Genomic DNA, 13,389 nt, shown 5'->3' with positions numbered 1-13,389 from the left:
ACCACTGAGCCATCTCTCCCGGCCCCATATTTGTATCTTATATTCAAACATATTTAATGTACTACTCAGTACCCAAAGAAGATTGATAATGCTCAGGAAATACCCATTGATTGGCTGATGGAGCTAAACATGTTCAGAAGACACTTTTTTCTTTTTTCTTTTCTCTCTTCTCTGCTGCTGTGCAATGTCTTAGCAATCGTGTGAGTTTAGATTGCCTTTCGAAGTTTGACCAGTTAATAATCTAGGCAATCTAAGTTATCATCTCCAGATTAACAAAAGGTAATATTTCCCTTTTGGGCAATATTACCTTAGCAGCCCAATGCACCCAGAACTTAACCTTTAGGCTAGTGGATGTCTTGTGCCATTTTATGAACTTGTGACTTGGGGATAGTTTACTAGCCCTCAAAACAGGACGCTGCAATTTAGGAATTCCACCACTAGATGGTGATGGGAATCAGGTCAAAGTTATATAACACCATAAAGTGGTTGCTAAATGTTCTTAGCTTAACAAGGATCCCTACAGGACAGATACAAAATAAATAAATAAATAAATAAATAAATAAATAAATAAATAAATAAAGTCACAAGGATTCTTTGGGGACTTCACAATGTAGTAACATCTATGAAGCATGGCTTTGTTCAAAGCCTTACCCAGAAAACCGTAAGATGTGCCTTTCTGGCTTACTTTATACTTGTCTTGAAATCATGTTACTCCTGAACATAATAATCTGGGAACTTTAGTTTATTGGACAAGGAAGGTCACTCAGGACATTTTCTAGAGCCAGAAGCTGGAGCTTGGGCCAGGGAAAGCACTTTTGCGTGCAGTGTTCGCTTTATGTCCCCAGGGACTATGTGGCTCAGGAGTAGAGCACTTGACTGGGATGTCTGAGGCCCCACATTCAATCCTTAGCACAAGAGAGGGAGGGAGGGAGGGAGGGAGGGCCCCAAGCATCTCCTGAATTGGGAGGAAGTGATTTCTAGCTTATGGTTTACGAAAAATCATACATTACACAGCAAAGGAGTAAACAAAACCCTAACACACTTCTTGAATTTGAAAAGGGCCCCTCAGAAGGAGTAAAAGTTCTCTGAAGCCACAGGTTTGAAGAGAGTTTAATGCTTTCGGTAGCCATCCTTCTCAATTTAAAAATGTTTAGGTGGGAAAATGACCGCGTTTGGCGCTTCCCAGCAGCGTGGACCAGAGCATGATCCTCTGGTGTGACAAAAAGAATATGCACTTCTCCGTTCTCCCGAGATTTGTCCTTGGGTTCCGGTTCCAACCACCACTGTCATTTGTGGAAGTCACCTTCCCTTAGCGCCAGGGATGGGGACTTAGGGGACATTACTCTCAACTCAGTTCTCAGGAGCTGCCAAGTCCAGGTCTCATTGTCCTATCCCCTCTATCCAAGACAAAGGACACCCCTCTCCACCCTCGGCCTCAGAGCTGCTTATTTAAGCCCAGTGGTTAGGAGTCTCATTGAATTTTCACCCCACAGTACCAAAGCAAATATACACTGATTCTTTTTGAGATTCAGCCATAAATGGTACCATGTGAGTCCCAAACTCTACACACTATGTGCTGACACCTAATCCTGAAGAAGGTATGGGGGGTGTCAGAAGGCGACCAGGACCCTCTGACTTCTCTTGTATGCAGACTTGCTCCCCTTCTCTGCTCTCTAACGTCTGAGGACCCAAGGTTCATGAGGAAGTGGCCCTCAACACATGCTGGACCTTCTGGCCCCTTGACCCTTCCCAGGCAAGCAGTGTAAACTAGACAATTTGTCACAGTAGCCTGAAGTGACTTAGGTGAACAGGGAGACCCAAGGGGGTGGGGGGACTAAAGAGCTGGCCCTCATTTTTCCCCATCTAAAAAGTCTTAAAGTTGAGAAGGGTGGCCAATTAAAGCATTCGTCAAACTCTCTTTAAAACCTGTGGCTTCAGAAAACTTTTAGTCCTACTTAATGGTTTTCTTCCCCCATTGCTGGGGAAATGCACTAAAAATAGAATCCAAATTCCATGTGCTGCCCCAGAGGGCCCGGGGACTCTGCTTCTGATGCACCATTCCCATCATACCACACTGCCCTGTGCTTGTCACAGGGCAGGGCTCAGATCCCTGACAACACCCCCCCCATGACACACACACACACACACACACACACACACACACACACACACACACACACACACACTGCTGTAGGACTATTCTGAGCTCCCCCCCCGTTCTCAGCAAGTGTCCTCTGATGGCCACTTCAAAGGTAACTAAGTCTTCTCTGCCCAATCTGTTTATGCCATGGCTCAGTCACTGGCATTTGAACTTACCTGGGTTACTGTGTGCTTACCTGTCCCCCTCACCCCTGCTATTGCCATGAGGTCCCTAGAAAAGCGGCTGTCACCACATCTCACCGATGCCAAGCACAAAGCAGACATCGGTGAGACAGCTGACACTCTGTGCCCTGAAATTATGAGCCCAGCACTGTGAGCCAGCAGTGTATCCTGCACTCCTGCTACCCCCACCTCCGAGGAAGGTCTGCGTTAGCACTGAGAAGTCTTTTAGGCTGGAAGTCACGGGCTGTGGTTTTCTCAGGTTAGCCTCTCCACCCTCAGACTTGCTGGATATTCAGGCATACCTGGGTTAACTTTCTACAGCTCTCCCTGATGTCCCAGGGCTCGGGCTACAGAAGCAGACAGAAGTGTCAATTCTAAAGCTTGATTCTAATTTTTCAGCCAGATGACCTTATTGCTCAAAGACCTACTTCGTTTGCACAAGGGGAATGACAGTAGCGGCTCCCACCCCCTGAGGGCAGTAGTGAGATCTAACAGGTGATTCACATAAAGGACTCAGAAAAGCTCCTTGAGGGACGCTCTCCATCCTGTAGCCCTCATCCTGCCTCATTTGGCAAGTTCTGCCCCTTCTGCTGATAATATTCAATGGTTCCTTTCCTTCTGTCCATCTGTCTATCTGTCCATCTGCCTGCCTTTCTTTCTTTCTTCCTTCCTTCCTTCCTTCCTTCCTTCCTTCCTTCCTTCCTTCCTTCCTTCCTTTCTTTCTTTCTTTCTTTCTTCATGGCCACTTCTATTGGCTGACCATCTGCAGAGTCCCGGCACACAAAACCAGCCAGCACACCCCGGAAGTTATCCGTGTTCCAGGCAGAAAGCAATTACTTTCTGCCGCTGTGTGATTTCAGAGGCTGGTACAGCTCTCAAGTGTATTCACCGATGGATGTTTCATTGGACTGGGCTAAGAGGGGCTCTAGCTAAGGTCTCAAGGCCATGTTTATAATGGCTTGCTGAATGTCAGAAAATAAAATCCAATCCGGTAGAGCAAGAGAAAGGGAGAAAATCTAAAAGGCTCCTGTGTATTGCAAGGTTAAGGAAAGAGCAAGGCGGCCTTTCTTAAGTGCAGGCCACTGAGGGTGGCCACATCTGTCCATGACGCACTGTAAGAGTGGTTCTTCAGTGACCCATTTTAACATTTTGGCTTAGAAATTCCATCAAATAAGTCAATATGCTATCACAGAAGATCATGGTTTTCTACATGCTTGCATTATTTACCCCTTGCCAACTGACCTTAAGAGAGAAATGAATGAAATCACTCTGGTGCCAATGCCAGGGGTCCAAAAGAGACAGTTCCGTTAGAAACGCATCTCAGACAAGCTCCCCTCCCTTAATTTGTGCCTTAGCATCTCCATAGGAAATACAGGAACCAGAGATCCATGACTCATGAGTAGCAATAACTATGATAGGCAGTAACAGTGGAGCTTGCTAAAAGCAGGGCTTTGCACGGTCAGGAAGAACTGTCACCCAGCAGGCTAAGGGACAGGGAGATGGCATCCCTAAGGGACAGGGAGGGTGGCATCCCTAAGGGACGGGGAGGTGGCACACACATGATGCCTCGGTCTGTCCCGCTCGTCCAGCCCGCTGCCCTTCTGGAGGAGTTACCTTCACAAACTGCACGTCGCTGAGGATGTGCACAGAGTAGTCGGGTGTGTAGAGGTTGTTGCTGCCGCTGCACAGCTGCGTGTTGCTCCCGCCGAAGTCACTGCGCTCTCGGTTTGGAGACTCGGAACGATTCAACCCGCTGCAGCGAGAAGGGGACCGGTTTACTGCAGATGGTGAGGAAGAGGGAGGGGAATGAGAGAGGAGACAAGGAGTGGCGGGCGGGGAAAAGAGAGGAAGAACGAGAGGAAGGAGGAAGAGAGAGAAAGGCGCTGTTTACCGAGGTCCCATGGCACTACGAGGAAGCTAGCTATGGCATTGTAAGGACCCATAACCCCCCACTACAGCCCAAGAAGGGGGTCACTTCCTGTGACACATGACCTGGTCTGGGGAGGAAGCCAGAGTGCTCTGTTTCCCTAGATGGGGTGGGGGGGAGGGGCAGAGGTAGGAGGCCATCTTGGCTCTTGTCTTAGGACCCCCAAATACACAAGAATAGTACTGGGTATATGGCGCTTCTCTACTGGGGCGAGGTACTGCACTATGACAGAAAGACCAAGGCCTTAAACTTATCTTTTCAGAATCACCTGTCATTTCACCATAGCCCTATCTGAGTGGGGCTAACTTGGCCTGCCTTAGCAATGGTAGGCTGTGGGTCCATGAGCCATAAGGGTAAATAGTTACAAGTTGTATAGCATGTTAATACGCAGCGAAAATGTTTTATCCTTGCCTTATACACCGGTTTATACCAACCTGTAAAGCAAGGCTCAACTCCTTGAGTTTTGTAGCAGAAACAGGTAGTGTGGGGTGGTGAGCCAGGCTCTGGTGTTAGGATTCTTGGACTCAGTATCTTTTAGGGATGTTTGGTTGTGGAACACTACAACTCTGAGATACGTAGTGGGAGGAACATGGGCTCACGGTGGACATAGCCCCTCGACTATTATGAATGTTTTGCTTTATCCAGAGGGCGAGCACGGAGGAGAGCGATCCTTGAAAATGTGGGTCAGAGGGAGGCTTATCTGTCATAAATAGAACCTGGAATAATCCACAGACTTTCAGCCAAAGAGACAAATGTCCCCATAGTGTCTTTAAATTCAGTAAAGACTAGGCCGTTTGGTTTCCAAATGGACAGTGATCTGTCTCTCTTCCCTAGGACGAATAGGAGTGAGGAAAGCTAAAAGTCACCCTACACATTGTCTCAACACTGGGTCTGCCCAACAAGAGAATGCAAGGCCCTTCTCATCCCGTTTCCCAACTGATGCCTTCTGCATGTCTTCCAAGACACTAAGGAGGCTGCTGGCCTCTCAGAACCCAGATCTACCTCAGCTCAAGTGAAGACTCAAAAGTCTTCAAAGTTCTATTCGGGTAGAAACGTAGGGGTTTAATTCTGCCCCTTATGATGATGCTCATGTCAATCAGGATGTCTGGTTAGCACCTGCTGGCATCTGTCCCAGAGTCGGATGACTTGTCTACTTGCCAAGTCATTACAGCCTGGCAAACCACGCAGCAGAAACATTAAACAGAGGTTGAATCTCTCTAGAACCACGGGATCACCGCTTTCATACGATCATAGAACCAAGGATCCCACTTTTACCTCAGTCATCTCTGCAAATACCAATAACTTGTTTGAAGCTATTTATCCCCAGAAACCTGGGATCAGCCTTGACTCCCCTACTCTCTTGGGACCACATCGATACCTGCCCTTGGCCTCTGACCTAAAGGGTGTTCTGTTTTCTCTCTCTTTCTACCCAAGGACAGCTACCATCAGTTTTGTCTGGGCCACAATCTGTTCTCCTTACTAATTTACTAATCTCAAACAGTTTCTTCCTCCTCCTCTTCCTCCTCCTCCTCCTCCTCCTTATCCTCCTCTTCTTCTACCTCCTCCTCCTCCTCCTCCTCCTCCTCCCCCCCCCTCTCTGTGTATCCCACAACTCTAGTCCAATGCCAGACACTCCAATAGTAAAAACCCAATTTATAAATTTATATGTTGGGTTTCCCCTTCCTCGAATACATATGATAAAATTTAATTTACGATTTAGATACAGTAAGAGATCATTTATCACTAAGTATTAACTAATGAAGTGGAATTATAATATACACAACGATAAAGGTTGTTTATACACTGCGAGTTCCCCATTTCCTAAATTTTCAATTTAATATTTATGGATCTTGATTACCATGGGCAACGGAAATCACAAAAAAAGTGGGAGCGTGGACAAAAAGAGACCACTGAGATCTGTTTCCACGAATTCATTTCTGATTCTACCTGAGCAAACCCTGACTCCTTGCTGACCCCCACTTTCCTGACTGATTTAGTCTTGGGTCCCCCTCTCTTCTCTTGGCCTCTGGCTTCCTTGGGCGTCCTCGATCATGGAAGTGCCTCTCTCTGAGAAGATACCAGCCTCTTGGTTCCCAGGCCTGCCTGCCAAGGTGGCTTCCTGCTTAATCCCTAGCTGTCTCTGGAGATGCTCACTTCTCTGGGTGCCCCGAGAAGCTTCCCCGTTCACTGTTACTGCCTCTTTCCAGTCCTTCGAAAAGTACTTTTCACAAAAACAATTACATATTCGTTAGAGATGTTTGACTCTGATACTCAGTCATGCCCTTTGCGGGCATCATCAATACGCACCCAGGGAGCCTGACTGGGGCAGGTACTCAGTACAAATGCAGAATGAACAAATCTGTACCTATCAGCCCTTGAAGGGATTTTAATTTAGAATCTAAATCCTGTTTAAAGGGAGGTTTTTAGAGCTCCCTTTCCTCCATGAACTATAGTCACCTGGGGAAGCCATTTCTCTAAGAAGCTAGGGCCGATTGCAGGATTCCGGAAGTGTTGCTGTATACAGTTAAATCCAAGTCACCTCAGGCCTTGGCCTAGCAGCTAGTGGAGAGGCCACAGGGCACCAAGAGTCTGCCTTCTCTTTAATAGTAGTGCTTGAGGCAAGGGGTCCTGGAATCAGGCCTGTGGAAGTGGCTCATTCTCAGGTGTTGAAGGACCAGACCGTCCATAGTGACTGAGGACTGACAAGTCAGTGACCGAGAACACAGGGACACCAGTGGCTGTGGGTTATAAGACTGCTGTGGTCTTGGTTCCTTGAAAACAAACCGATGGGTCCTGGCTTGGCCAGATCTACCTGTTACTCTTTAGGGTGGCTGCTGGCGAAGAAAGCCAGAGCTCTGTCCTCTGGGGTAGCTGTGTGAGTAGCAGGTAGTTTTGTAGGAAGGAGGGCAGCTTCTTTGGCTTTGTGATCAGGGTCTGCAAAACTGGCTAGGCTTCCACTGAGTCAGGCATAGCTCAAGGGAGGAGTCTTGGTTGCATCTGGCACCTTTCCTGACCAATCAGGGGCTTTGCAGCCCGCAGCCTCTGCCCCACATGCTGATCTTAGGTCAGGTTTCTATGCACTATTTGGAAAGGGTGATGGAGATAGGACCTATCTTATCTACTGAACTTTCCCCATCTGCCTGAATCACTTCCATTCCTGATAGGGAACAGAGGTAGAGGTAACAATAGAGGCAAAGACATCCTAGTTCTCCATAGAGCTCTCACCATGAGCATCTAGGATAAGAAGATCACCTTGCTTTTACTCAGGGCCTCATGTGTGTGTGTGTGTGTGTGTGTGTGTGTGTGTGTTGTGTGTGTGTTGTGTGTGTATATATATTCGCTTTTGTGTTGTAAGGAGAAACACATTTTGACTTTTTTTTCAAAAGTAAATATACCATTGGATGTTTACTTATAAAATCCCAAAGATTTTCAATCCCAGTATCTTGTAAAACGGGGGGAGAGAGAGAGAGAGAGAGAGAGAGAGAGAGAGAGAGAGAGAGAGAGAGAGAGGCCCTCATTTCGTGACAAAGACACTCGCCGCTCATCGGAATGCTGTGCGAGATGGATGGATGCTTGGGCGTCCCAGGGCCTGACATTCCTCAATAGGTAGGACACTGATGACTCGGCAGTTTGGTAATTGTGCACACACTCTGAGGCTTCAGAGCAAGGGAGATGGAAATGGAAATGCTTTTAATAAAAAAGGAGAAGAAATCAGTAACAGACGAGTGTCCCAGCAGCATGGCAAACTAGTTCAAGTTGTCTAATTCCCCTTGGCATTTCCTAAGAGCACAGAGGCACAGCTTGGGGGATGAAGCAAAGTGGAAAACCCCTAGTGTGGTGCAAGAGGGTTTGGATGCAGCCGAGCTCATCAATGCTGACCGCAGAGACACCAACAGGACCTGGGCCAAGTGGCCAGCATGCCTCTGGCCTGCTTTTGGTCTCATACCATACTAGCTGGCTCCAGGGTGACGGGGTAGAAGGGAACACTGCTTCCTACTTAGCATGACTAACTGCTCCGGAGGACCGTAGTAGACCTTGGTCTACACTGCAGCCAGTGTGTGGTCATTCTGCGAGAGCTGTCTGTCCTGGCTAGCAGCTTAGAGTGACTGTGGTTGGGTGGAGAATATGTTGCAGTAAACTTTGGGGCAGTAGAGGAAGGCATGCGGGGATATTTTACACAGTAATCGATGCTGGATAGACTCTCCTTTGATCTGTACTAATATACAGGCCCCTTGAAGACTCTCACACAACTCTGGGACTCTTGCCTCTCTTGTGCCTACCTTTACCTAGGGAATCCTCATAGGGAACAAAACTCAAAATGCACAAGCATCATGCTTGACTCCCCTTTGGAGCATGAAGATTTGGGGGCTCTGTGCCCGCCTGTCTACATCTTTTGGATCATCAGAGAGGGATGAGGGGGAACGGCTTTCCTTTGGTCATGGTTACTACCACAGGCCATCTGTGTTCCCCAAATTAGATAGGGGTGGGGTTTAATTACACAGGCTTATAAGAGTACAAACTAAGATTATTAAAATTCATCATTCTTGGTAGTTTTTTTTTTAACATCAGACAACCAAATGCCAAGAGCCAGCCCTCCGTCAAGCCCCACGTGAACCCTGCAAGTCAGCCCCAGTTACGATCCCAGATGAACTTGCTCACGTTTCAAGGAGTGTGTTAATGGTTCCCAAATGTTTACTGCACAAGAGCCAACCCCAAGGAATATTTCCATTTGCCACATTGTACAAAGCTGGAGGATTATTTTTAGGGACTCCTTGTATTCTCTGGGAGAAGACGCCGTCATCTTTGATCTCAAAGCACACTACGGATAGACAATAGCCTTGGTTGTGATGTCTCCTTCTCTGTGTCTTTGTGGATTTAGGAGGATTGCCATGGGAGAGTCAATATTGTCCCCACTGGGAGAAGAATGAAGGGATGAATTTGGTGAGAGGGAGTGATAACTGCACTGGGGCCAAGGTGAAGTTTCATTTTTAAACAAAAGCACCTGCAGTTAGCTAATTGCACTGTTCTCTGGAGGTGATCCATGGACCACTAAGCTCTCCTTACTTCGGACTCAAAGAAATGCCTCGTGGATAATGATTTGCAATCACATGCTCAGTATTTTTGAAATATTTGGTATAAGGACTCTTGGACTCAGTCCAATGTGAGCACCATATTCATAAGCACGGCTAATGCACACATTGCCCTCTAGGGGGCGCACAATGCCTACACGTAGAGATGCAGTAACTGTCCCAGGCAGAGAAAGACGGATCTAGGGACCCGGATTTCTCATCTCTCTACCTACTTAGGACACATACAAGACTGACCAGATGGCTTAATGTCTGTGTGTCTGTCTCCCTGCCATGATTCCTGCCCATCTCCCAGAGCCGCTGTGGGGGTAGAATACAAAATTTTCTTTTAGGAAATTTAACTTTCAAAATTTACTTGTATGTGTGCAAGTGTTTTGTCTGCAAGTGTATATGTACACCGGGTAGAATGCCTACTACCTACTGAGGCCAGAAGAGGGCGCTGGATTCCCAGTATTTGGAGTTCCAGAGGGTTCTGAGCTGCCATGTGGGTACTGGGAACTCAACCTGGGTCATCTGCAAGAGCCTCAGGTGCTCTTAAGTTTTGACTTCTCTTTCCAGAACTCTGATTTGTTTTTAAAACACTTTCATTTCCAGGGGTTATCTTTTTCCCTGTGCAAGACAAGTTAAGGATGGATATATATATATATATATATATATATCCAGAAATATATATATATATTTCTGGAACAGAAATAAAGACCAGGACCAGAAGGAACCCATGATTTCTTGCCACAAAATTCCCAGGCATCTGAGACATCTTTGCTAACGTGGGACAGAAACAAGAGTGGGTGTAAGAGGTAATGTTGTAGTGTAGGGCTCTGAGAATGTCCACCAGCTATCACGGAGGCTAACAGTTGTCCAAAGATAGACTAGCCCAGCAGCAAGAATGGTGGAAAAAGCAGAAAGAGAAGGGATTGGCTGCTTCTACTTTTCTCTTGCTGCACCTATGACTGGTCTACTCTGCAGAGCTGAACCAAGACTGGGAAAAAGATGGGCTTGTTCTCAACTTGTTTTTTGTTTTTGTTTTTTTGCAGTTTCCCATTGGATTAGATATCCATAGTCATGAAGAATGGGGAGAAGGCTGCAAGAACTCCCCGGGGTACATATCAGCCAGAGTAGGAGGAAGTCTCTGTCCCTGGTGGGAGAAGGGCTACACAGCGAGTGTTTATTCTCTGGCATTGGGTTACAGACATTTCTCATGATAATATTGTGAGCTATCACTATCCTTTACACTGAGAAGTTATAATTAACTGGGTTGTCTGGCTAGTTAAGGGTTAATTAAAAAGAAAACTATATGCCTGCTTTGGTTCTTCTGGTTTAAAATCCTGTAAAAATACGCACTCCCCTCCCTGCAGCTCAGTGGCATCTGCCAAGATCTGAAGGTCCGTGATGTGGTCCTCTCTAATGCGGCTGGCATGCGGGGGGTTAGACCGCTTAGCTGGTGTGTATACCAGATTGGCATTTCACACGGACTGTTCTAGCCTGTAGCCATTGGGAAGGCATGAATTCTCACAAAGCAAGAAGAGCTTTATTTCTTAGTGGAAAATTACCATCCACGGAGACAGAAAACTTGGGTGAAATTTGAGAAGGTGGTTAAGTTGTCTTGAACAGATAAACATGGGAACCAGATGGTTTTGATGGGAAAATGTGATTTGGGAGACAAGTTAAAATAACTGTGTTTGAGGTTATGAATGTGAGGTTTGAGGTCTCAGGACATGGTCTTTTCAATGTGGAAGGTCAACTGACCAGACATCACAGGGTTTTGGGTCACTGAGGATACAGTGGGTTTGGAGAGGGAAACACAGACGAAGCAACCACAGGGGATAGACTTTTCCCCCTTAGTATAAAAGGAAGTTTATTTGGGATCTGGGAAGGGGGTCTCGGGAAGGGAGTAGAGACAGAGAAAGAAAGGGGGCAGAGAAGGACAGAAAGAAGGGAAGAAGCCAGCGGGAACATGTAGAGAGAGAGGAAGAAGATAGAGGGAGGGAAAGAGAAAGGGAGAAAGGGAGTGGGGAGGGGGAGAAAGGGATGGGAGAATGGATTTTTTTAACTGCAGGGAAATGTATCTAATACATTCCTGCTTTGGTCTTCACTCCATGGTACTAAGAGATCAACTTCTAAAGACAGAAACAATGTAAACAGCTATTTAATTATTCAGATTTACTGTATCCAAAGCAGTCATCCGAGTACTCTAATAGGTCTCATTAGATTTAAAAAGAAAACCATCAAGTTTTATTTCATTAACAGGAGGAGTTACACCTAATAAAAAGCTATCTGGGCCCCTTCGTATGGGCGGAAATGCAACTACCACTCAGTAGAGTACTGAGAAGAGGGGGATGGGTTAGGAGCTAACTACAGGGAAGCACAGGTCAAAGAAAGAGATTCTAGGAAGGTAGGCCACTGCTCCATCATCACCTTGGTCTTTCCTGCTGCACTTTTAATCCCTCCAATCGGCAAGAATCAAATTACGTGGGAGAACTTACATCGCTTCTCACCTCAACCATGATTCCACGCATATACACAGATATAGAGGGACATAGATTATATCCTGCAGAAATATTCCTGACTCTATGCAAATGAGTGTGTTATTTGTGTGATGCCTTCTGTCTTAGTCATCGACATGCCTGGGGGTAGAGACGGTGAAAGGGGACCAAATGCCTCCTGCTAACCCAACCAGAGATACTCATGCATGTTTACCTGGGGAGCCTGCCAGAGAGTCCCCTCTGCTGAAGGCGAAGGTACGAGACACAGAGACGGGCACTAAGGAGTCGGGGGAGGGGCAAGGGCACGTGAGTGGCAAAGGGAAGATAAACACAAAAGAAGAGAGACAAAGAGCAAAGTGGGTGAGACCGGCTGTTCCTGGTTCTTCACAATATCACATTTCTTGGCAAAAATAAACCTTGCTTTGGAAAGCACAGGAACTCTATGTTTACGGAGTCGCCCTCCAGAGAGACAAAATAAAATGAACTCCACTGAAGGTCTCCTGAGAGGATGTGCCATCACCTCAGTGGGACTCACAGATGCCAGCGACTAGCATAGCCAGCGCCCTTGGAGGGAGCACATAAACAGCAGTATCTCTGGGGAGCCCACCTTAAGCTAGTAGGTTTGCAAGAGCCCAGCCCTGTGCCCTGTCCTCCGCTCTCCCAGTGGTCTCATGTAGCCTGTTCAACTACATGAGAGCACTCAGTAGACATTCAGAGGCCAAGGTGCTCCTGTGAGAGCATCTGCTAGGCTGGATCCTGCCTGGGCCCCCAGGTACTACGTGTTTGGCCAGAGACCTTAGGCAAGGTCAGGGCAGGATTCTAGTGGCTCAACTGTGAGTCTTACTTTATGAACCAAATCGGGAGAGATCACAATTGATCCAAAGCACCTCTTTCTTTTCTTCTCTTTTCTCTCCCCCTTTCTCTGTTCACAGACAGAAATGGTGCTGGCCATCACTCCTGGCTCAGTGGGGTGGACTGCACAGGACGTCTGTCCTTTCCTCATGTTAATCCTGATGCGCTGGTCTACACAGAACTCTGTCTAACCTGACCGTTCTCAGAATCCCTTTCCAGGACCCGAAGGCACATGAAATAGGTAGCTTCTGGGTCCTTATTTCCTGCAGCACAGATTTGATCTGAAATTACTTATCTAAGCAGGGGAAGGCGAGGGGTTTTTATACCTACCTGGTAACCATTCTGCCATAGGGTGTTAGTGAGTGCTTGAACTGGCCTCTGTTTGGAGACACACTGGAGCAAGACACCCCAGTCTCCAGGAGAATCAGTTCTTCCTATATTAAATGTCTACTCTGCTAAGCAAATGGAAGGCCCCTTTCCCCCCTCCCCTGCCCCCTGCATGTCTCTGTGTGCACCTGAAGTATCTGAGCTCATGTGAGCTTCCTCCAGACAGCCAGGCTCCCTCCTCATGGGCTCCGGGATTTCTTGGCAATCAAAATCAAGATATAGAGTGTGGGTCAGGCACAGTGGCGCGCAGACAGAGGCAGGCAGATCTCTGTGAGTTCTAGTCTACCTAGCAAGTTCTAAGCCAGTCGGGACTACTCAGTGAGACCCTGTC

At 47.0% G+C, this 13,389-nt stretch overlaps 1 protein-coding gene across 3 annotated transcripts in view; it reads right to left on the bottom strand.

Moving 5' to 3' along the window:
• Nucleotides 1–13,389, bottom strand: part of Cnnm1 (cyclin and CBS domain divalent metal cation transport mediator 1) — a 58,559-nt gene that overhangs the window by 10,152 nt on the left and 35,018 nt on the right. For 2 of the 3 annotated variants that reach the window (XM_032892014.1, XM_032892012.1), the window contains 2 exons: nucleotides 12,034–12,096; nucleotides 3,937–4,100 (listed from right to left, as the gene is read on the bottom strand). In XM_032892014.1, the coding sequence (XP_032747905.1) occupies nucleotides 3,937–4,100; nucleotides 12,034–12,096 (227 nt within the window). The remainder of the gene's footprint in view (nucleotides 1–3,936; nucleotides 4,101–12,033; nucleotides 12,097–13,389) is intronic. The other variant, XM_032892013.1, reaches the window with a different exon arrangement.

This window comes from Rattus rattus, chromosome 2 (genome assembly GCF_011064425.1).
Source record: "Rattus rattus isolate New Zealand chromosome 2, Rrattus_CSIRO_v1, whole genome shotgun sequence".
NCBI lineage: Eukaryota > Metazoa > Chordata > Mammalia > Rodentia > Muridae > Rattus > Rattus rattus.
The sequence above is the reverse complement of the archived record's forward strand: the minus strand, read 5'-3'. Positions and strand labels throughout refer to the sequence as shown.